The 22,348-nt window shown below is 57.1% G+C and overlaps 1 protein-coding gene across 1 annotated transcript in view; it reads right to left on the bottom strand.

Annotated features, from left to right (window-relative positions):
• Positions 1 to 3,338: 3,338 nt before the first annotated feature.
• LOC137855324 (maestro heat-like repeat-containing protein family member 2B) overlaps positions 3,339 to 22,348 on the bottom strand; it is a 79,741-nt gene continuing 60,731 nt past the window's right edge. The window contains exons 14-55 of the mRNA XM_068679362.1: positions 21,943 to 22,182; positions 16,651 to 16,783; positions 15,839 to 16,290; positions 15,543 to 15,658; positions 15,043 to 15,165; positions 14,785 to 14,953; positions 14,466 to 14,564; positions 13,953 to 14,107; positions 13,613 to 13,768; positions 13,413 to 13,505; positions 13,047 to 13,116; positions 12,824 to 12,937; positions 12,502 to 12,575; positions 12,160 to 12,279; positions 11,881 to 11,973; positions 11,573 to 11,726; positions 11,394 to 11,434; positions 11,098 to 11,236; positions 10,735 to 10,787; positions 10,514 to 10,624; positions 10,223 to 10,342; positions 9,953 to 10,060; positions 9,381 to 9,539; positions 9,062 to 9,184; positions 8,776 to 8,855; positions 8,546 to 8,645; positions 8,338 to 8,433; positions 7,920 to 8,024; positions 7,686 to 7,809; positions 7,406 to 7,539; positions 6,993 to 7,145; positions 6,679 to 6,833; positions 6,280 to 6,418; positions 5,893 to 6,083; positions 5,611 to 5,748; positions 5,320 to 5,431; positions 5,042 to 5,188; positions 4,561 to 4,743; positions 4,045 to 4,200; positions 3,818 to 3,940; positions 3,616 to 3,709; positions 3,339 to 3,466 (exon numbers count right to left, since the gene is read on the bottom strand). Coding sequence (XP_068535463.1) covers positions 3,357 to 3,466; positions 3,616 to 3,709; positions 3,818 to 3,940; positions 4,045 to 4,200; positions 4,561 to 4,743; positions 5,042 to 5,188; positions 5,320 to 5,431; positions 5,611 to 5,748; positions 5,893 to 6,083; positions 6,280 to 6,418; positions 6,679 to 6,833; positions 6,993 to 7,145; positions 7,406 to 7,539; positions 7,686 to 7,809; positions 7,920 to 8,024; positions 8,338 to 8,433; positions 8,546 to 8,645; positions 8,776 to 8,855; positions 9,062 to 9,184; positions 9,381 to 9,539; positions 9,953 to 10,060; positions 10,223 to 10,342; positions 10,514 to 10,624; positions 10,735 to 10,787; positions 11,098 to 11,236; positions 11,394 to 11,434; positions 11,573 to 11,726; positions 11,881 to 11,973; positions 12,160 to 12,279; positions 12,502 to 12,575; positions 12,824 to 12,937; positions 13,047 to 13,116; positions 13,413 to 13,505; positions 13,613 to 13,768; positions 13,953 to 14,107; positions 14,466 to 14,564; positions 14,785 to 14,953; positions 15,043 to 15,165; positions 15,543 to 15,658; positions 15,839 to 15,863 — 4,755 coding nt within the window. The 5' untranslated portion in view covers positions 15,864 to 16,290; positions 16,651 to 16,783; positions 21,943 to 22,182 and the 3' untranslated portion in view covers positions 3,339 to 3,356. The remainder of the gene's footprint in view (positions 3,467 to 3,615; positions 3,710 to 3,817; positions 3,941 to 4,044; positions 4,201 to 4,560; positions 4,744 to 5,041; positions 5,189 to 5,319; positions 5,432 to 5,610; positions 5,749 to 5,892; positions 6,084 to 6,279; positions 6,419 to 6,678; positions 6,834 to 6,992; positions 7,146 to 7,405; positions 7,540 to 7,685; positions 7,810 to 7,919; positions 8,025 to 8,337; positions 8,434 to 8,545; positions 8,646 to 8,775; positions 8,856 to 9,061; positions 9,185 to 9,380; positions 9,540 to 9,952; positions 10,061 to 10,222; positions 10,343 to 10,513; positions 10,625 to 10,734; positions 10,788 to 11,097; positions 11,237 to 11,393; positions 11,435 to 11,572; positions 11,727 to 11,880; positions 11,974 to 12,159; positions 12,280 to 12,501; positions 12,576 to 12,823; positions 12,938 to 13,046; positions 13,117 to 13,412; positions 13,506 to 13,612; positions 13,769 to 13,952; positions 14,108 to 14,465; positions 14,565 to 14,784; positions 14,954 to 15,042; positions 15,166 to 15,542; positions 15,659 to 15,838; positions 16,291 to 16,650; positions 16,784 to 21,942; positions 22,183 to 22,348) is intronic.

The following is a 22,348-nucleotide window of genomic DNA, read 5'->3' on the forward strand; positions in this document are numbered from 1 at the left end:
ACCCATGTTGGTGCTTTGTCCTACAAAGGGCTGTAGCCCCTCCGGTCATGGATGACAGCAGTAAAACCTCTCCATCGGCTCTGCTAAACAGGGAGGTCAGACTGGGCTGTCCCACAGCGGCGAAGGGATAGCCCAAGGATAGAGGAGGAGGTCTTCCTCCCAAGCCCTGATGATTTTGTGACATCTCTGCTAAACAAGGCGTGTGGGAGAGGTCCCAGGAGGCCCTCCGGGGGCAATGTGGCTGTGTGGGTGCTTTGCCCTGGCCATGGGCTCGACTCGCAGCCACAGAACTGGGACGCTTGAGGCACCCCTGGGCCTCAACACCGCTGCAAAAATGCAAATACTGCCTTCTTGCAGGTGTCAGCTGTCTCTTTCACGTGGTTCTGAAAACATCCCCCAACACATTTTGATTGCTACCTAAGAAAAAGGGCTGGCATATTTCAAACGCACCTGTATTTGCATGGTATTTTACCAGGTGTGCTTAGCTGGTGTGGCAAAAAGTACCCCTGCAGTGTGGAGAAAGTCGTCTTGTGTTTTCCCTTTCCTTGTTGATGAAAGCTTTTTCTAGCTGGGAGAGGACATTTAGGCACTGTTTGTTTTCTCACTGTTTCCCTCCTAACAGTTTTATTAATAAAACAAAATTGGCGAAGATCCTTGGCAGGTTTATGAATGCTGTCACTTGACAGTAAAAGCCATGCGATACGGATTTGTTTTGCATGGTATCTTGTGATTTGCTTTGTCTGTGGCTTTAGTCAGTGGTAATTGATTTTATATTAATACTGATTAGTAAAAATAACAATATGTTCCTAACACCTGAGCATGGAGAAAGATATCAGCGTGGATAATTTCTATATGTGTGCAGAGGGATTTGCTGTGGCCAGCAGAATATAAAGCAAGAAAGGGGCTTCTTGGCCGTAACATGCTCATAGGGCAACCCCTGGGGTCTAAAGCCAGCAATATTTTCTGCCTGGAACAACTATTTCTGTTCCAGGAACAGAAAGGACACCCAGATGATATGGCTCCAGCCATGGCAGAGAGGCAACCAGGCTCCGCAGAGCCCAGACACCCGTATCATTTCACCTCATCTCAGCTGCTGGGCACTCTGAGAGCAGTTGCAGCATTGCTTGATGTACGGGGCCCCTTCCCCATCAGTGCTGCAAGGAGTAAGTTGCATTTTATGGGTTTTACCCCGTCTCTCTTTTTTTTTTTTTTTTCTGGTTGGCTCTCAAGAAGTCCAGGGAGCTCTTCAGTGGCTCCAGAGATGAAGCATCTTTGTTTTTTCCAGTACCTCTAAGTGGTAATGCTCTGATCCAGCTGTGTTCTGCCTGAGACTTTTTAAAAAGCAGTAACACAATATGAATAAAAGGTTTTCATTAGCAGTGCCAGATGATGCCCACTTCTCTCAGACAGACCATGCTTCCCTCCCAGGGTGGCTGTCACACAGGCTGCTGTTACCTCTGCATTTGGGCTTTGCTGTGCACTCGCAACTGGGAGTCTGCAGTACAAGCACAAAAAAAGTAACTTCTGCTGTTGGAGACTCGATGGGCTTGGTTTGCAGGTGTGTCTGAGGGAAAAAAAAAATTAAAAAATTAAAATCAAATAAAAATGGAGGTGATTGGCATCTCCTGGACTTGCTTCATTAGATTACCAGGGGAGGTGCACCACTAGACTTTCTGTTCACAACCAGAGGATTGGTGGAAGATGTGGAGGTTGGGAGCTGTCTTGGGCAGAGTGACCACGAAATGGTCAAGTTCACTATTCTTGGTAAAGTAAGGAGAGGGATCAGTAAAACTACTATCTGGGACTGTTGCAGGCCAGCTGTTCAGGACACAGGTTGGCAGAGTCTCTTGGGAGGAAGTCCTGAAGGGCAGAGGAGTCCACTCTTTAAGAAGGAAATAGTAAAGGCTTAGGAACAGACCATCACTGCGAGCAAACATGAGCCGTGCAGGAGGCAGCTGCGCGGCGAGGCCCGGCCCCTGTTCCTGATCCCGGCCCCCTGTGTCACGACGGTCGGTCTTCATCTTGGTGCTGTGCTCGCACGTGGTGTGAACGCTGACCGGCTGCGTTGTGCGTGTCATTAGCTGCCTGCAGGGAATTACAGCTGGGGCTTGTCCAAACAGCCTGGGCAACTCGATGGCTGTCAGAGCTGAAATGTGAATGCCCCAGCTGTGCACTGTATACATACTAACACAGGCCGTCTGGCCTGGCCGAGGGCTTGGCCCCAAAGCAGCCGCTGGGTTGGGTTTCTGAGCCGGAGTACACTGGCACTGGGCTCGATTCCCAGCCCCCAAAACGCGCTGCTTACTCTCCGTGTGCGAGCGCCCAAAGTGGACAAATGAGCCTGGCTGAGCCCACAAAACACAGCAGCTGGTCTCCCTTTTCAAGCCGCCCACAGCTGCCCAACGAGCCTCCTCTAAAGGCCGAAACCCACAGGACTCTGCCTGCATTGCTGAGCCTGAAAACCAGCCAAACAAGGCTCATTTTGAGCCCCCCAGAGACAGCTGATGACTTCATCTCCACATTGGGCCCCCAAACCAGTGCACACAGACTGGTGTTGAGCTACAGCGTGCAACATTTCACCTCTGTTTTCCTGCCCCAGCCCAGTTTCCCCAGCTGCCTTCCCAGCCGCCTTCAGCTGCCCCCGTTTTGCTTTTCTTTCTGCCCCAGGCCGTGTTTGTGTAGTCCGTAGGTTCGTGCCCGCGCCAATAGGCACACCGAGTCAGAATCCACACGAAGGCCCTTTAATTCAATAAGGAATCCTATAACTCTGCAGAGTCAGGTGCTTGGCGATCTTTCTCAAAGCAAGCACGCCTCTGACTCCCAATCACCATAATTTATACGCAGCAAACTTGTGAAAACCCTCTCTTTGGTTACTTTTGATTGGCTATCTTAGCTCACCTAAGCTATCTCCACTGAGTTTGCTCATGACAAAGGAGCAGCGGTGGAGGGAGGGACACCAAATCCCGCATTAACATATGTTAATGCCCCTTTACGAGCAAAAGGTAACTCTAGTCAGAAAACCAGTCTGGAGCTGGCTTTCTCCTTCTTTTTACCCTTTTATCCCTTACCTTCCTTGCTTCTGCTAGCTCAAGGCTACCTGTCTCTTTCTTTCGGCTGAAAGACTACACAAGCTACAGGCCTCCCAATTTTCTTCAAGGTTTTCTTGTTTCTCCCAGCCTTGTGACTACATTTGGACATGGATGGGGGGGATCAGAGTACTGGTGCTTTGGCCATGACCCTCCCCATCCCACCAGTGCTGAGAGGCTTGCACAGGCAGCGCTGCCCGGCCCCAGCTCCCACCAACACCACCCTGGGAAGGACCCGGTCTGCACCCACTGTGCTCTCTGGACTTTTATTCAGGCCTCTACAAGCTCGGGGATGTCTTCTGTGTCCCCCAAGAGATCTTCTGCATGCTCTGGGATGTCTTCAGCATGCGTTGTGCTCTCTTGGTGCTCCACGCTGGCTTCTGTAGTGTGGGGAAGAAGAGGCAGTGTCAAGATATGGCCCCTGGCCGTGCCCTCCTGGGCACCGTAGGGAAGGCGGCTGGGGCAGCGCTTGGCAGCCCTTGGGCCGCCCCGGTGGGAGCGGAGCAGAGAGCTCGGTCCCGGCTCTCACCAAGGACGTGGAGAGTGGCATCTGTGAAGCGCGTCTCCTGTGGTGACTCCTGCTGGTGCTTCAGTTTCTTCAGCAGCTCGGGAGCAGCTGTCTCCTGGGGGAGAGCAGGGAGGTGTGAATTCTGCTTGGGCCAGAGAGGCCTCGTTGCCGAGCCCTCCGACTCCCATGGCCCCAGCATCCCCCCAGGACAGGGCTCACTCACCAGGTAAGATTCGACATTGCGCTGCAGCTCTGCCCCACTGCACCCGATGAAATTCCTGACGACCACCTGCAGCCCCTTTGGCTCGACGAAAGGAGCGCAGCTGTAGAGGGCTGTCCCGCAAGCCTGGAAAAGAGCATTGTGCTTGGTCGTTCCTTCTCCTGTGCCCGGGAGGCAGCTCCTCAGGGAGCCTTTCTGTGGGACTGCAAAGAAGCTCAGGGGGTCCTTACCCTGGATACTGCACAGCTGGGGTCCTGGAGGTGCAGGAAGAGTCTGCCCAACGTCTGCTCCACTTCTGCTCTGAAGAACGTGGTGAGATTGCCCTTGGCGCCAGCAGCCAGGGCCGTGTAGAGATTGAAGGCCGCAAAACGAAGCTCCTTTTGCTCCTGCAACCCAGAAAGCCATCTGTGAGCTGGGTCATGAAGGCACCTCCTCCCAGCCTCTCTCCAACAACGAAGCATCAGGGACTGACAACGGAGGGCGTGTGAGCAGTGCTGGTGGCAGCGGTGCTTTGGGAACGAGGTCACCTCATTCCGGCCCCTTCCCTCCATGTGGAAGGTCCCTTCCTCGTCCCATCCCTAAAGAAATGGCACCTGAGCGCCGGGGCCCTCGCTGCGTCCCACCCGCAGCAGAGAGAGAGGGGCCCCAGCAGCTGGTTGCCTGCAGGAGCACCTCCACGCAGCACAGGCAGGCCCCCGCCCACCCCACGCCCCTCGGACAAGTGGCAGAAAAGTAGGTTCACTCACGGCATCAAAGAACTTCCTGGTGGAGCGGGCGATGCTTTTGAAGGCCTTGCCCGAGCCCTTCGCCGTCTGCTTTGCAAATATTTCTGCCAGGGCCAACATGCTCTCCGCAGCCACCCCAGGACCGTCCACCTTCTCCATTTCACGCCCCAGTGCTTCCACGATGTTCCTCTTGTGCCTTTGAAACTGCAAAGCCAAAGATGTGCACAAGCTGCTCGCGGCTGCTGCCCGCAATGCCCACCCTTTCTCCCCACTGCTGTTTCGCAAGGGGGTGCAGCTGCGGCACAACCCCGTGACGAACGGCACTGGCACGTTTGGCAGGAGGTTTCCCCGCAGGCTCCGTGCTGAGCTGGGAGAGCAGCCTGGCTGTTGGGAAGCCCCCATCTGCCTGTGCTGCTCTGCCCCAGGCTCCCCAACTGCCCTGCAGCCCTGCCCGGCTCTCTGCTGGGGGGCTGCAGCCAGAGCAGAGGGAAGTGCACCTCACCTTCTTGGGCAAGCCACTGACAGCACTGCCCAGGCCTCTCGCTGCCATCTGCTTCACAGCACGGCTCGGACTCTTCAGCTTCTTCAGGAAGACCCACACCAGGGGCTTCAGGAGATGCTTCCCCTCAGCTGGCGGGTCCTTCACCACCTACAAGACAGCCAAAGCTCTGTTAGTGCCAGGAAGGGACCTGGGCCGGTCTCTTCCATGAAGAGACACCCCAAGCAGCAGTTTCTTTCGGAAAGCCCTCTGAGCCCGCCCTTCCCCACGCGCCGCCTCACCTCTGCGAAGAAAGCCAGCGCCGTGAGTTGCAGGTTTTGCGAGGGGGAGTGCAGCCACAGCATGAAGCTGTTTATCAGCAAACATGAGACGAGCTGGGCACGGAGCAGCACTCTGCACAGAGAGCACAAGCAGGTGACGTGGTCAGGTGGGAAGGCCCCGGGCCGCGGCCCGAAACGTCCCCTGCTGCGGTGCAGGCGCTGCCCTGCCTCCCAGGAGAGCTCCCCAGGCACATGGGAAGGGTCCTGCGGCTGCTTCCCGGGGGGAGGTGAGATGCAGCCCTGGGCTCTCACCTGGTCAGGAGCTGCACGGCGTTGCAGTGCCACTGAGGCACATCCAGGGACGGCCACACTCGATGATTCCAGAGCACCCGCTGCCACCTCTCGTCCAGGAGTCTTCTCAGCACTTGTTCCAGAGCAGCGCTGTAGTGTCTGGCGAACGAAAACCCACAGAAAACCCTCAGAAATTTCCACACCTGGGAAACAGGGCAGCCCTTTGGCTCCCTCAGCATCACGAACAAATGTGCCTGGCTGGGGAACTGAAGCCCCCCGTTCCCTGCCCCTGCTGCTCCTTACCCGCACACCAGCTCCTCTTCTTCCGTTTCCTTGAAGATTTCTGCCGGAAGACTCAGGGGGGGAAACAGCACCAGTGTCCCCAGTTCCATGCTGACCCGCTTCAGGAGGGCGAAAAAGAGGCAAACAAGCACGTCCCGGGTTTCCCTCGTGGTCAGCAGAGCAGACATCACCTCAGAGATGGCACAGAGGAGCTGCAGGAAAATGTGAGCCAAAACAACCTGTTAAACACTGCCTTTCCCACCAGCCCGGTGGTGCCCCTGTCCCCCTGCGGGACTCTTCCTGCCTGCAAGTCTCACACCTTGGGGTGACCCCCAACTCCCTCACCCTGCTGAGCTAAGTGAGAAAGCAGGTGGGAGGCTGTAGAGATGCTCCTGCCGACGAGCATACCTTGAGATGATCCAGTGGTTGATCAGCAACCGTGAGCCGACACCTGCCTTCAGATGCCTCGTTCAGTGTCCAAATTAAGTGATACAGCACCCTAGGCCCGAGGTCGCTGCTGCCCAGGCTCCTCCAGAGCCGCTCGTCTCTGCAAGCAAACAGACGTTCACCTGTGAGCCCTGTCCTCTGGGACCCCTGGTGCCCTCCCTCCCCAGAGGCCAAACGCTCTCCTCGCTAGCAGCAGGGCACACGATGCCTGCTTCCCCAGAGACACGAGCGCCCGATCTCGCAGAGCTCAGGCTTCTGGGGGAGGAATGGGACCTGCTGCTTCCCTGGATCCCCCCACTGCAGGCAAGCCATGGGGTTGCTGTTTGGTGGCCACGGAGGGGCAAGGGGGAGCGCACATACCTCTCTGAGGGCGATTCTGTCTGGAGGAGGGTGTCCACCACAGCCTGGCTGCGGAAGCCGGCCAGGAGACAGAGTGCCTTGAAGAAGAGGTCCTTGAGGGGGCTCTGCTGCACGGTGTGCCTGGCCTCCCACAGGATCTTCATGAATTCAGGCACCTGCAAGGAAAGGGGCGAGAGGGAACACTTCAGCGTATCCTTTGCCTGTGCGGTCCCCTCAGCCCCGCGCTCGGGCTGCGTTTCTTCAGTCCACACGAGGCGCAGCACGACAGCCAGCAGAGAAAAGTCAAGGCCGAGGGGAACAAGTGTCTCCCGTACCTCTGGGTATATTTCGTTTCCTCGTGTCTCCAGGAATGCGATCAGCCAGTCGCCAGCTGCTCGTGCACGCTCCTGGTTAGTGCACAAGAAGGTCTTCATGATGGAGTCCATGAAGCTCCTGGCCTGTCCCTGGGGGAGGTACTGGCAAACATCCTGGAGAGAGAGGAGAGACTGTCACGGCTCTGCTCCAGCTCTTTCGGACAGAAAGGAGACGCGAGGGGCCTCTGAGCTCAGCAGCTCACTGGTCATTGAGAGGGCACTCGGGGCACACTCCTCTGTGCACACGCTGTTTTTCGTACTTCCTGCAGCGGAGAGGCTTAGAACCATCTCCTCTCGTCTTGTTTCCCTGCGTGCAAAACGCACCTCCTGACAAAGGCACTGGGGCCCCCACCCCACTCTCTGGAGCCAGTTACCTTCGCTATTTCGGCACGGTCCTCACGCAGAGGCCCGTCCTCCATGGTGTCCAGCCTCTCACACAGATCCCTGATGCCCTGATGAAAGTGGGGCACTTGGAGCACCACTCTCTGAGCCCTCGCCAGGCCACAAGCTGTGAGAGAAGGGAGTCCTGGTTAGGGGAACTGAATCTCTGGGCCCAGACATGCATAGAGGGGGATGGGGAGCAGTGGCCTCGCTGGGCAGGGAAGGAAGAGAAGATGGGGCTGCTGGGGGCCAGAAAGAACCCGCTTTCCTCACCTTGGATCCGGAGAAGGCAGCTGAGGCAGGCCCCTGCCCTCCGCCGGGACGTGGCCTGGGAGTCGCTCAGCAGAGGCCCCAGCACACCGAGCAAGGAGCCGAAGCCCGAGCAGGCGAGTTCCCTCTGTGGGGGCGAGAGGCAGGAGGAAGGTCGCAGGCAGCCCAGTGCCTGCTCGCCTTCCTGGGCCGTGGCCAGCAGGGAGAGGGAATGGGGCGCGCGGGGCTCGTACTCACCGAGCACTTGAAGAGCTCTTCGTAAGTGCCCAGCAGCTGGGCGCAGAGCTGCAGGGCCCTCTCTTGCTGCCACGCGTTCCTTGAGGTGAGTTGGTGCAGCAAGACCTGGGGTGGAGCAGACGTGTCTCGTGACGGGCGTCCTTCTTTCTCCCCCCGCCACCCCTCTCTGCCTCCCTCCCTCCTCTCCTGGCCCCTGCCCTGGGGCTCCGCGTGGCCCCAGCCCCGCCAAGCACCGGCGCTGCCACCCCCCTGCCCTCCCCCAGTAGCCGTTTCCCCACCGGCATCTCCCTGTGCCAGCCTGGCTCTTGGCTCTGCCTCCCGCGGGGCCCGTTCCTTTGCCTGCCCTGGCATCGCAGCAGGGAACGGATCCCCCTCGGAGCATCCCCGAAGGCCCCAGCTCTGCCCCACGGCTACTCACCGAGACCATGTCCGCGAAGGCGCGGGAGGTGCCTTCCGCTTGGAGGAAGGCTGTCATCAGCTGGCCCAGAGCTTCCTCACACGACGCTTGCAGAGGCTGAAAGTGGGAAAGGAGGACTGAGGTTCAGCACCGCGGCAGCTGCCAGAGCACAGGGAGCGCTGAGGTGCGATCCCGACGGAGAGGTGTGCAGGGAAGGGCTGGCAGGTACCTGCAGCTCTGTGTCCGCAGGAGGGCACGACAGGACTCTCCAGCAGCACACGGCCACCTGGGAGCACCTCTTCTCCCAGTCCACGCGAGGCTCCAGCTTGCTGGATGCAGAAAAAGGAGGAGAAAACAGTAAAACAGTGAGGGGCTTTACCAGCCGTCTCCAGAGTGGCCCAAACGCCAGCTGGGTTTGAGCCCCAGAGCCGGCCCCCCAGCCTGGGGCACAGAGCTCACCTCAACTGCTCCAGCAGCCGAAGCACCTTGAGATGCACTCGGGACACAGGGCTGTTGCAGCCATCCTCCCTCATCAGGTCCTGCAAGGCCCAGAGAGACGCACTCAGGGTGGGCAGGGGCACGGAGGGGCCCGCACCAGCCCCTTCATCCCCACGGCCAGCACAGAGCCACCGAGTGCCAGCGCCCCAGGGCCCAGCAGCTGGGGACGAGGAGCTGGGGGGTGGCCGCTGGAGACCTCTGGGAAAAGCTGCCTCCCCTGCAGGCAGCCCCAGCTCCAGGCACTCACCAGCAGGACCTTCAGCACCTCCGGCTTCTTGCAGAGCCTGAATCTCTGCTTGGTGTCCACAACCTGGATGGCACGGGTGACCTCCTGGATACTGTGCACCAGGGCGAGCTTGTGCTGCAGCTCCTGAGACCGGAGAGAGAAAAACACCAGTTGAACTGCTTGGAGAGCTGGGAGAGGAGCACGGGCGAGGGCTTCTTCGGGGCTGGGGCTGGACGTTCAGGACAAAGCACGCAGGGGACGCTCAGAAAGAGGCCGTCCATCTCGGCACGTGGGGGCACCCAGCCCTCCCTGCTCCTTCCTCTGTGCCCCACGCCCCTACCTTTGTTCTGCAGGCATGGAAGAGCTCCAGGATGTTGGCCAGGATGCATTTCTCCACGCAGTCCAGCAGTTCTGCCTTGGGCGCACGCAGTGCAATCTTGCCATAGGTAAGCATGACAGCAGCCCATGTGGCCTGAAATCTCCGCTCCCTGTCTGGCAGCTGTGTTGACAAAGATGCCCCGAGATGTCAGTCCGATGCCCTGCTGTGCCCCGGGCCGCCGCGAATTTGTGGGGCTGGGGAGTGGGGCTGTGAGGGAGCTGTCTGGCTCGGCTGTGCAGGGCCGTGGAAAAGCATCTGAAGGAGTTTGTCCTGTTCCTGCCCTGAGGCGAGCAGCCCATGCCCGTCAGGGGTGTGCTGGCCGTGGAAGGCTTGCCCGTGGCCCCCAGGCTAGGGGCAGAGCCAGCCACAGCTCACAGGGCTCCTGGCCCTCAGCTTTCTGCAGGGGGCAGGCGTCTTAGGTAGCCCTACCGGGAGGGACAAGTGCAATGTGGGTGCCACGACTCGGCCACCACCGTTCGGGAAGTGAAAACAGGGCAAGAGAAGGCCGAACACTCAAAGCCTGCAGCCATTACCCTTTGCCATCTGCCGAAGTTGATGAGCGCCTTGCGGACCATGCTCATTGCATCCAGGGCCACGTAGAAGTGGCGCTCAGCAGCGTAGGAGACCACGGAAGCTATTCCCTGCAATGACGGAGAAATGGGAGTGAGCTCTGGCACTCGTACGACGGCAAGGCAGGACATTGCCCGAGGGAAACGGCAGCTCCCAGGAAATGGAAAAGGTCCGGAGCAGGGACATGGGGACACTGGGCAGAGCGGGGGCAGGAGAGGGAGAGGAACCTTCACCTGTTTGTCACACGGCCTGGTGGCATCCGTTTCTTTCAAGTATTTCAGCAGCTGCCCTTGGACGTGGGTGAGCCGCCGACAAGAGGCCAGCACCGTGCCGAGAGCCCGGTACAGGAACTCCTGCAAGAGAAGAGCCCGAGCCCGAGCCGTGGTAGCGGAGGGAAGCACCTTTGGGGCGAGGGCAGGGGGAGCGGTGCCGACAGCCCGCACGGGAACGCGCTCCTTCAGCCCCAGCCCCGGAGCCGGGTGCCCCGGGCTGTGCTGCCAGGAGGGCGCAGGCAGGGAACAAACCTTGTCCTCCTTGCTGCTGGAGGAGCTGCTCAGCTGCTGGCTCAGCTCCCGGCTCAGGCACACGATCCATGGCTGGTCCTCCTGCATCTCCTCCGCTGACTCCGTCAGGAACTGGGGGGGAACACGACAGGAGGCCAATGTTGTCTCGCCCTTTGCCCGGGCCTTGCACAGCAGTGGCGGGGGCACAACCGCCCGCAGCCTCACCCCCGGGGATGCTGTACCTTAAGCAGATAGCACTGCCACTCTTCGGAGTCCAGGGAGCCCTCTGGATGCTCTGCAAAGCAAGAGGAAGCAAAATCCCTCGCTGTCACTTGAGCCAGCACCAGGGAAGAGTTCCGCGCTCTCCTTCCCTGGGAGCCCAGACCCCCACAAGTCCCAGGCTTGACAGGGCCTCAGACTGCCTGCACCACAGCTCTTGCCAGGCTGCAGACCCCAGGGGCAAGCCGATCCCAGCAGATCCCAGCCTCCACGCTGGCTGCCCGGAAGGGGGACGGCAGCGGTTCCCCTCCGCCGTGCTGGGAGGGAGGCTCTTTTCCTGCCCCCTCCAGCTCTCCTGAGCCCGGCGCTCCACACTAGCACCTTACCTTCCAGGTACTGCAGCATGCAGGGGATGCGCATGGGCCACAGGTCCCTCAGGGATCTGTGGATCCTGCTCTGCAGGGCCTGCAGCAGCTGTAGGGCAGCGGCCCCGCATTCTCCGCACCCAGCAGAAGCCGCCACCACCTAGGTGAGGACAGAGAGAGACGGGCTCACTCCTTCCGCCGGGGACGCGGCTTCTCCCACCAGGGAGCTCGACTCCAAAAAGCAAAAGCAGCCCTGCCCCAGCACCTCCCCCTGCCCCTGGCCAGAAAAGCTCTTTCCCCGCGGCCCCGCTACTCACCAGCAGCTGAACCAGGAGCGCCTGTGGCGTGGGCGTCTTGTCTGCAAGGAGGAAGAAAGGCAGGGTGAGCCCCTGAGCACCTCGCCCCCAGCCCCTCGCACCTTCGACGCCCCCATGCAGCTGGGAGGGAGCCCCTGGCCGAGCCCGGCACACGTTGCTGGGGCACTTTCTGCTCTCACCTTGCCCCTGGGCAGCATCAGGCTTCTCGCTGTCCTCTTGCCCTTCTGTTTGCTTCTGTCTCTCGATCACGGCTTGGAGACAGCGGGACAGCGGGAGCAGCAGGCCGCAGTACTGGGCCGGCACCATGTACTGCAGGAGCCGTGGCCACAAGAGCTGCAGAGGAAGAGGAGGCAGTTTGGCACGTCAGCATGCCCATCGCAGCTCGGAGAGGGAAAGGACGCCTTTCCCCAAAAGGGGCAGGCGAGGGCTGGCCAAAACACCCTGCAGGTGCACAGCGGCTGCAGCAGCGGGGAGCAGGACCACTTACTTGGGTCATGCCTCCAACGGAGACATCCAGAGACTCCAGGACATCTATGCACTGGGCCCGAAGGTCTCTTTCTTCTTGGAGGTCTTCTACTGCCTGCAAGACAGCGTTGGGAAACCCCCCGTTACTCCCAGCTCCTGCCTCAGGAGGCTCTGTGGAGGAGGAGGATGGCCAGGCCCCACGTCCCAGCCCCAGCTCGGGAGCAGCGAGCGCTGCACTGAGGGAGCTCTCGGCACAGCCTGGGCACGGGACCGAGCCGCGGGTGTCCCGCTCTGTCCTTACCAGTCTGTCCGAGGCCCGCCTGAACTCGACAAAGATGTGCGCCACCGCTTCCCACGCCAAGCAGCTCGGGATGCTGACGCTGAGCAGGTCCCTGATGAAACCCAGGAGCGCGCTCCTCACCTGCCAAGGGGACGCTGTGGTTACGGTCTGCCCCGCCAGCAGCCACAGGGAAGCCACCTTCGCCTGGGGCAGCCCCCGCAGCCCATGGAGAGGCACCGAGCGCGCAGGAGAAGCCTTCGCTGCCTGGGCTCGGGGCTCGGCTTTGTACAGCTCCACAACCTGCCGGCTCGGGGGGCTTGCCCTGCCCCACTGCTCTCGCTGTTCCTTCCCAAATGAGCTCACCTGGGTGCCGGTCTCAATGAACAAGGGCTGCACAGCCTCTACCATAAGGGGCAGCTTCTCTCTCACTGCAGGCTCTACAAGAGACACAGAGAGGTCCGCGTTCAGGCAGGGCTCAGATGGCAGAAGGGATCCCTCGAAGCTCCCAGGCTTCTCATGCACAAGCGGGACAGCACGGCAGGGCTGGGCTCTGACTGCAGGGGAAGCACTGGCGTCCCAGAAGGACTTTGTTTCTGCAGCTACTACTGCCTTGCCGGGCCTGAAAGCTCCGACAGCAGATAGCTTCAGCCCCCCGACTGCCCCAGGCCTGGCCTGTGGTACTGACCGTCAGTGCGTGCCACAGCTCCCAGCAGAGTCAGCGCTGTCCTGCGGGTGCCCTCGTCCTCGCTGCTCAGGTGGGACAGCAGGAACATGATTGTCTCCTCCGGGCAGATTCGAGCTGCGGGCAGGACACCACGTTTTGCGTGAATAGTCAGCAAAACCCCACGGCTGAGGTTCACAAGGAAGTTGCGAGCACGCGACGGGCATCGTCCCGTTCCTTCCCTTACCTTGAAGCACAATGCACTGCCTCAGTTCTTCTTTGTGGCCTGCTCTGTGCTGCCTGTCCTCCTCCACAATCTGTGGGAAAAAGGTCCATTTTAGAGACCGATCGCAGGCAGAGCAGCCATCAGAGGCTGCCTTTTGGGTCCCGGCACTCCAGAGGCCTCCTGCCAGGTGGCTGAGGGGGAAACGGCTGAAGGAACTGAGCTGCCCCTCGGGCCTGCACAAAACAGCCAGGATCGGGGTGCTCACAGCCTCGAGGCAGCTCCAGGAAGGTCCTGGTGGAAGGACGCCCTGCCCTGCCCTGCCCGCCCCTCTGTGGCAATGCGGCCTGCAGGACCTGGGCCAGCGGCACAGGCACGGGCTCCCTTTACCTGGTGGTGCACAGCAGCAGCGATGGCACGGAGCTTGTCCTGGGGGGCGACAGCGTGAAGTTCCTCCAAGGTCGTCAGGAAATAATGGAGGCTCTACAAGAGAAGGGAGCGGACGAGCGGGTTAAAGGCACGTGGGAAGGAAGAAACCCAGCACGCCTGTGGCATGGGGAAGCCCTGCCCACAGCTGCACCAGACCCCGCGCAACGCCTCACCTCTGTCACCCGGCAAGTCTCCTGGAGCTCCTGGTACTGCTGCAGGAGCCAGAAGACCTGCTTCCACACGTTGTCCTGGTGCTGTGCATCACGGAGGACGACGGCCATCATAGCAGCCACTGCTCCCAAGACGGCCTGCTTGTCCTGCAGAGGGAAGAGAGGTGAGATGCTCTGAGGGCTGTGCAGCACTCGGCGTCCCCCAGCACATGCCTGCCTTGCCCACAGGGGGCTTTCCCTTTCCCTTTCCCTTCTCTCCAGAGGAGAGACATCTCTGGCTCTCTCCAGAGGACAGCAAGCGTTCCCCTGCCAAAGGGCCAGCAGCTCTCACCTCCTCCTCCTCGTCACGGCCCAGCCAGTTTCCCACCGCGTGGCAGAACAGGCCGTACACCTGCTCGCAGAGCTGCGCCTCCCCGATGCGAGGGAAGGGGCACTGCTCCCAGGCGTTGAAGTAAGCGTTGATCGCCCTCGACCACTGCTCCAGCACTGCACCACAAGAAAGGAGCTCGTCAAAGCTGGCAACAGGCAGCGTGCCCGGCTCCCTCGCCCACGCCCGCGTGGAGCAGTCCCTGGCTCGCCAGGCTTCGGCTCGGGACCGGCAAGTGCTGTGCTCCAGGTATCTGGACTAAACTACGGTGCCCCTTCTCCCCTCCTGCCCACTGCACCTCAGCCTCCTTCTCTACCTCCTCCTCCTCCTCCTCCTCGCAGGCCTCTTCCCCTCCAGCACTTAGCATTGCAGCCCCCGCCCTGCCCTTCCCAAATTTGCCCCCCAGCGCAGGACCACGCCGCCATCCGATCGGAGCGAGGCAGCGAGAGCCCGCCCGGCCCCTTCCCCTCTACTCACCACTGCAGATGGCGCGCAGGATCCGGCTGCTCTCCACGTGGCTCAGCACGGCGTGCAGAGCAGCGAGCGTCATTTGGGCGAAGGGGATGCACCGCAGGGCTGCAGAGAGAGGACGGGCAGAGGGACAGAGGGAGCCACGGTCAGCCAGAGCCAGAGCAGCACCGCGGGCAGGAGGGCTGGGGAGAAATCCCAGCTCCGGGCGAGGAGGTGCCACAAGCCCACAGCCCGCCGGCCCAAAATAGCCTTCAGGGAGGGGCAGGGGCCCTGCTCCTGGCCGTCACGGACCATCTCCCAGAGCACGAGGCCAAAGGGGCCATACCATAGCTGCTGGCCAGTTTGCTCAAGGTGCTGAGCACAAACTCCTGGCATGCTCCTCCCCTCATGCTCTTCAGGTGGCCCTGGAGCTCGGACATCACAAACTCGAAGTGGGAACGAGCCAGAGCCACCAGGACGTCACCAGCAGCTGCTGTCACTTCGGTCATCGCGCCCTGAAAAAGAGCCACAGCTGAAATGCTGCCCAGGAGAAAGCTGGGGAGAGGCGGGCTGCTCCGTTCGTCCTCCTAGAGAACAAGCTCACCTGGGCTGCCTTCATGTCTCCAGACACCTCTGCGAGCACTCGGTTGACAACGCCGCTCCGCAGATGGGTGTCATCCCCTTGCAAGACGTGCTCGAGGCGGCGGTAAGTCTCCGCTCGCTCACCCTAGGGAGAGACCATGACACCTCTTGCTTTGCCCTTATTCCCGGGCAGCTGCGAGCTGCTGCCCCTCACTCTGGAGAGCCCACAGGCAGCACCAGCGCGTCCTGTCCCAGCTTGCGTCCAGCTACACCAAGGAGCCGAGGGAGCAGCAGCCCTGGGAAGCGACCGAGCACCAGGCGCCAGCCTGGGACCACAGTGCAGGGCTAGGACAAGGACGGAGGCTTGGGCAGCTCCAGGCTGAGCTGCTGCGTGAAAGGAGGCGGCGCAGCAGCGTCAGCCCAGCAGCAGGACACCGGAGGGGCCAGCAGGCAAGACCCCTGCGTTGAGGGTGGAGGGGAGCCCTCAACCCCCCACGGCACAGCAGGATGTGCGCAGCTCACCTCTCTGTCTTGCAGTTTCTTCAACAAGGAAGTCACGACGGTGGCAGAGGTGGCAAGAGTCTCAGACCCCGTCTCTCTGCCACCGTTCCTGTGACGTCTTCGTCTAGTCCTGATCCCTACACAAGCAAAGGAAGATGGAAGGAAACAACCAGTCTGCATCAGCTTGGCTGGCTGTGGGGATTCGCACCAGGTGGGGCAGGCATCCTCCCAGCACCAAGAGCACAGGCTGGGGACCCATCTCTGGTGGTGCTGGGAACTCATGGGGATGCAGCCCCCGGCCTCCCACTGCCCCTTACCAAAAAATCCTCTCAGCCTCTCCATCACAGCAGGATCACCCCAGAATCTCTCTCCAGGTCCTCCTCCTGTGGCCGCCGAGAGGCAATGGGCCACCTGCCCTCACCGCAGCACTTACAAGGCACCCAGCCATTGTGACCTCGCTGAGGGGCCTCGCGCCTCACAGAGGGTTGCCACAGATACGGGGACATGTCACAGGGCAGGGCCGGAGGTGGCAGCGCTGCTCCCCTCCGTGCCTTTGCCTGATTGTCTCCAAAGAAAGAAGTTTCTGTGCACCATGAGACAGTGTTTGTCTGGAAAAAGGTCCGGAGCAGGGCTGGGACGAGCCCCTGCCCCAAGGGCACAGAGGGTCTCTCACATGGAGACCCGTCCTCCATGGTCTCCAGCCTCTCACACAGCTCCTTGAAGTCAGGCACTTGGAGCACCACTCTCCCAGTCCTCGTCAGGCCACAAGCTGTGAGAGAAGGGAGTCCTGGTTAGGGGAACTGAATCTCTGGGCCCAGACATGCACAGAGGGGGATGGGGAGCAAAGGCCAGGGCCCTCCCAACCCTCCCGTGGCACGATGCCACCAGCCCGGCTCCGTGGCTGACACATCCCGGGCCGCACAGAGCCCTCCTTCCCCTGGAGCTGTTTTGGGGCAGTGGGGCCACAGGCAGCAGCCACAGGCCTCCGCTCCCAGCTGCTGCGTCCCCAGGTCCTCCCCACAAATTCCTCAGCGCAGACAGCACAGATGCTGCTCACTGAGGAGGGGGCAGGAGCTCACTTCCAGCTGATTTCAGCTGGAGAAGCAGGCTATTCTTCTGAAGGCCTCACCCAAGCCATTCGCCATCAGCTTTCCAAGTATTTCTGCCAGCGCCAACATGCTCTCCGCAGCCACCTCTGGATAGTTCACCTTCTCCATTTCACGCCCCAGTGCTTCCATGGTCTTCCTCTTGTGCTTTTGAACCTGTAAAGCCATAAATGTGCACAAGCTGCTCCTGGCTGCTGACTGCAATGCCCACTCTGCTCCCCTCTGTGTCTTTGCCTGATTTTCTCCAAAGAAAGAAGTTTCTGTGTACAATGAGACAGTGTGTGTCCTCTCCTCAGTCTCCTCCATGGCCTTTTGCTCCCCTTTCCCAGCCAGGATATAAGTGACCCATAGTTCTCCAACCCATCGCAGTCCCAGCTGCGTCACCAAAAATGGTTTTTGCAGTTGGGGGCTGCAGGGGTGGCCTCTTTGAGAATAGCACCTTTAGAGCAATTGAGAAAACATCCCATTTCATGTTATTTCATTTAGTTTCATCTTGTTTAGTTTCATTTATTTTAAAATTTTATCTAAGGAAACCTAAAACAACAAATAAATTATGTTGTAAAGTCTATCCCCTCAGGAGTTAAGGTACACTCTGAAAATTGATGATCTACGGCTCGTGTTTATTAGCAAAGCTCCACTCAGATTAAAGGACTCCACTGCTCCCCATTTGCTGAGGGCCTTACCCAGTGCTACATTTAAATGTTGACCCTGAGGATCTTTCCATCACAGCACTGAGCACAGAAATACTGTAAACTGTGACGTTTTCTGTAGTTTCAGGCTCTGTGAGCATGACAAGGCCAAGGTAGGGCTGACATGCATGTGCAGAAAGAAATGGGCAGAAGCTCTTCTTCCTGTTGCACAACGGATAACCTTGCCCAGCACTCAGCCCCCATCAGGCAGAGCAAGAGGAATGGGGACTCTGTACCACAGCAGAACTAAATACCATGTGTCATGGAAAATGTTGGTGCTCACTCAAGGGTTTTCTTCGCGGGTCACAGATGCAGTTCATTTGCTAGCTAGAAACCCATTCAACCACTTGCCTATTTCCTAGAGCACAATACCCTCTTCTTTTGGAACTTACACATCTTCTTGTGCAAAGGATAACTTCAGTTTTATGACATGTTGCTCATGTAGACATAAATTAACAATTATTAGATTGTCTAATTCTCTGTTTTGTAGCATTAGGTACAGGAGCTTACACTGCTGTGATCTACAGAACCAAACATAGGAAGACTGACTTAAAATCTTCATGGGTGCAAAGGCCTATTAGCTCTGATACAAAAAAATCCCTCGGTCACAGAATCACAGAATTTCTAGGTTGGAAGAGACCTCAAGATCATCGAGTCCAACCTCTGAGCTAACACTAACAAGTCCTCCACTAAACCACATCACTGAGCTCTACATCTAAACATCTTTTGAAGACCTCCAGGGATGGTGACTCCACCACCTCCCTGGGCAGCCCGTTCCAATGCCTCACAACCCTTTCGGTAAAGAAGTTCTTCCTGACACCCAACCTAAAACTCCCCTGGCACAACTTTAGCCCATTCCCCCTCCTGGGTAGGCTTCCTACCTCATCCTCACCCACAGGTCTCTCAAGCTCCAGGGCCTCAAATCTGTTGTATAAGGGCACCTGGGAAGGCGGGGCTAGAAGGGGAGGGCATCACCTGCGATGTCGAGCAGGGACTTGTCTCCATTCCTCCTCAACTCCCAGATCCCCTCCCTCTGCTCAACGGCGACAGGGCAGGGGGTCCACCCCCATTTGGGGTGTCTCACCTCGATACCTCTCCTTGAGGCCCTGCAGGGAGTCGCTCCACCAGTCTATCTCCCGCTCGCACTCCCTGATAGCCCTCAACCTCTCCACCTCCTCCTTGAGTTCTGCCACCACGCGGACCAGGTCATCCACCTGCTCGCACCTCACGCACGCAGTGTCTCTGCCTCCCGCCATTGGCAGCAACAGGCTCAGGCACTCCCCGCATCCAGTGACTGCTGCATTTTTGGACGGGCAGTCGGTCTGGGTGTGTACTGACTTCCTGGAGAGAGCACAGTGCCTGGTGGAAACCATTGCAGCCTAGCTAACAGAAGACTGCTGTTAGAGGAGTTGTTCCTATGGGTGGCAGGGAATGCTCTGCCCTCCCTGCTCGAGCTGAGCTGCCGCGCCACTCCCTGTTTGACCACCCTGTTTGCCGTGCTCCCTAGGGGCAGCTTTTGAAAGGCCAGGGGGAGGGGGTGCTGGTAGCTCCGCCTGCACCTCGTCAGCCTCCCTCAAGAGGGCTGCCGGGTCCTCAAACTACAAGTGAGTCCATATTACCTGAATGCCTGTCTCCCAGTTTTACTGGACTGTAGGGTCTAAGAAAAACACAAAATACTTCATACTGCCTTCCATGGAGCTTCAGTGTTCTCAGTATTAAATGTCTATCACTTACTGAATTGTTACACTACTACAAAGGGCATTAATCCTGCCTTTATCACGAGAGATTGCTCTTCAGATGGATATTTGTCCCACAATCTGCAAACAGTACAGAATCCTTGACCAAAGGCCTTTGTTGTTCTTTGGAAAATGAAAGGGATGAAAATGTTTTGGACAGGAAAACTGGAGTCCAGTAGGAGTGTTACACTGACCAGTGGGATCTCAAGACTGGGCACTGAGAAAACCACCAGTCTTGTGCTGAAGGTACTGGAGCAGGTGTCAGGAGGCAGAGGTGCGCAGCCTGTAGCAAACTTCGTAGTCAATCCTGCTTTTCACTTCATTTTCATGCTTCAATACCACATCTGGGAAAAGTCTAGATAGAATGCCTTCCCAAGCTCAAAGGAGGCTTGTAAAGACAAAAGCCCTCATGGTTCTGAAAGGTTCAGACAGTGCAGTGACAGAGGCAGATGAAAGGAGATATTCAGCCCAAATCCAAGCTAGTGGCAACAGGAATACTCGTTGTGGTACCTGAGCACAGGAGCTAGTCATCAGGCTTAGTCAAGTCAATTCACCTAATTCCCAGAATTATTTCTGGGAAAAAATAATTCTGGGAAATAATTCCGCAGTACTGTGCAGAACAAAACATCGTATTTCTATCTTATTTCTTTTAATTCTTATTCAATGTTGTTATGTGTTAAATGAACTTTATCTGCAGCTTTCACTCTGACTTCTAAGGCACATTCCTTGTCCATTGTCTAGTTACAGTCAGAAGGAATCCTTAGAGTACACTGAAGTGAAAAACATTCATTCTCCAGGATATTAAGAAGGGCTAAAGGGTGTAAGATATTATCTCAAGGCTGACCTACAGGAAACATTTACTGTAGCTGCAAAGACTGGCAGAAAACAACTCCTGAGGCTACAATAACTAATGCTTGATATACAGAGACTGAAATGTCATACCACTGGCATTAAGAGATCCTAATGAATTAATAATGCAAAATGATAAAAGAAGCTTTGTCCTTGCTTCACCCTAAGGATAGTTCAAAGGAACACTGTGAACCTGGGGGTTATGGCTTTTTTAAATCAAGTTCTCAAACCTACATGTGTCACACCACACAAATGTCTGCAGTAAAACTTCTCTTCAGTGCATGCTTGCACAGCAGCCTTTAGCAAAACGTTCAACTCTTCTCATTTAAGTGTAGGTATTTAAACAGCTTACTTCATCCTAAATGGTGCTTAAGTTGCCTCGATGCCACAGAAAGCAAGAAGAGTAATGAAAGCTTGAATCCCCACTGCAAACAATGAACGCAATGACCATGTGAAACTTTTGAAGGACTCAAGGAGCAATTTTTGCCTCATATTCTAACTAGATGCTAGTGATCTTCTACTGGAGATGTCAATTACTGATTTTCCTAATGGCTTAGATGGGTTTGGTCAGCTTTGCATTCAGCCTTAAAATGGCATGCGAGTGTCAGAAAACAAAAGGGTTAATTTCTCTGCAATATTTTTCTCTGGGTAAACAAAACACATTTCCCCAGGTTCTCCATAGATCAATTGCATCTTCCACACAGTAGTGCAGGTTAAAAAGGTCAGCCGCCTTTAAATAAGCCCTAATTGACATTTACTTCCCAGAATGAGGGTTATCAAAGGTTAAGGTACATTTCCCTAGGCAGTCAGCGACCTAATTCTAAACATCATTAATCCATTTCACTCTGAAAAATAACATTGGCATTCTGAAAAGCCTGCTACCTGGAGGTACGTTGCTGGAGGTTGAGTGAGTTGGGTTCCCTTACCAAGAGCTCAGGCCATCTCCCACTATCACTCCTCAAACAATGCCCATCGTCTGCATCTGGCTCGTTCTGCCTCTCCTCATTGCTGGCCTCCTGTGTGCTGGGAACACAGCTGCTTGCTCCTGTCACACTTCTTTCAGGTCTGCGAGAACTCACCCAGTTCCCAGTTGTGTTCCTCCACCTGTTCACGAACGGTTGGTGGCCTCTCACTCAGAGCATGAGTTTGAGCAGCTCGTCATCCACTCCAACCTATGCTGGAAATGCTCAGGCTCAGGTAAGGGTTCACAGGCAATGACTCACCTGACTCTACACTGCACAAATGATGTTGTTATGCGCAGATCGTTTCTCTGGCACTTTGCTCCTCTCTTCTCGTATCCTCTCCTCCCAACTACCAGTGCCCTGGGAAGGGGTAGGGCAACTGCCTTGGATCCATGACTGACCATCTTGCTGTCCTAGCAGAGCTGTCCTATGTGCTTGCTTGAGTTTAAAAAAATGTTATCCTCCTTCCCTGGCTCTGCACAGTTTTCCTTGGTAAGCTGACACAGCAAACGCTCAGCCTCCAGCATATCTGAGAACTGACCAGAAGACATCCTACAAGCAGCGCCTTCCTCACTTCATCATGGATGTGAGCACCTCCTTCAGTCATGTCCTGAAACTCCATCAAGACTTCATGTGTACCACGAGGCACTACAGAAGTGACCCAGAATCTGCTCCTCCCAGACTTGCCCATTTTTCTGTCCAGCATTATCATCTCCCTTCTAACTCTGCTTTAAAGGTGGCTGCAAACAGTCCAACTGGCAGGCATTGAGCAAAGTGGTCCAAAGAGGACACGCTGTAAAACAGTGAGTCTTTATCTCCTCCTGGTGGCTGAACTATCTGTAGCCACCTGTAAGCACACTGCTGCCTTCTAACTGGTAATAAATCCTGCCAGCTCTGGGGACAGAAATCCCCTCAATATAGTCCCCCAGGGATCATTAGCGCAGAGGTTACTGCACAGTCATCTTCAACAGATCTGTTTACTAAAGAACAGGAGTCTAAAACATTTCAGGAGAAACTGAAAATAACAAATGAAGCGGTATTTCGGATGGGAGAAAAGCTGAATTAAAATATTTTCTAACCTCAAAAAGGAAATCTGTTGATAGCTGACACCTCTTCTGTGATACTGGTTATGTTCAGGCTGAAACTGTGGGGATGGAAGAGTGAGCACTGTGTCTTTCACAGTCGGCATCTTGCCTACCGGAGTCAAGCACTTCCAGACTGCGGGCAGGAGCACAAGGCTGCAGGCTGTAACCAGGACTGTTGTGCACTGCGCTGGGGGCTCCTCTGCCAGCTTGCAGAAGAAACAGTCTGCCCAAAGCCTAAAAGGACAAGAAAAACAGGTGGGTGACAAGGTGAGGCAAAGAGAAGTCATAGTCATCCATCAGAATCAGAAGGTAGCAGGGATGGGGGACAGAGAACAGAGTACTGATCCCTCTCAGGAATCTACACGCACTCCCATCAGCCCTTCTCTAGCACTCTTATTTG

This window comes from Anas acuta, chromosome 4 (assembly GCF_963932015.1).
Source record: "Anas acuta chromosome 4, bAnaAcu1.1, whole genome shotgun sequence".
Classification (NCBI taxonomy): Eukaryota; Metazoa; Chordata; class Aves; order Anseriformes; family Anatidae; genus Anas; species Anas acuta.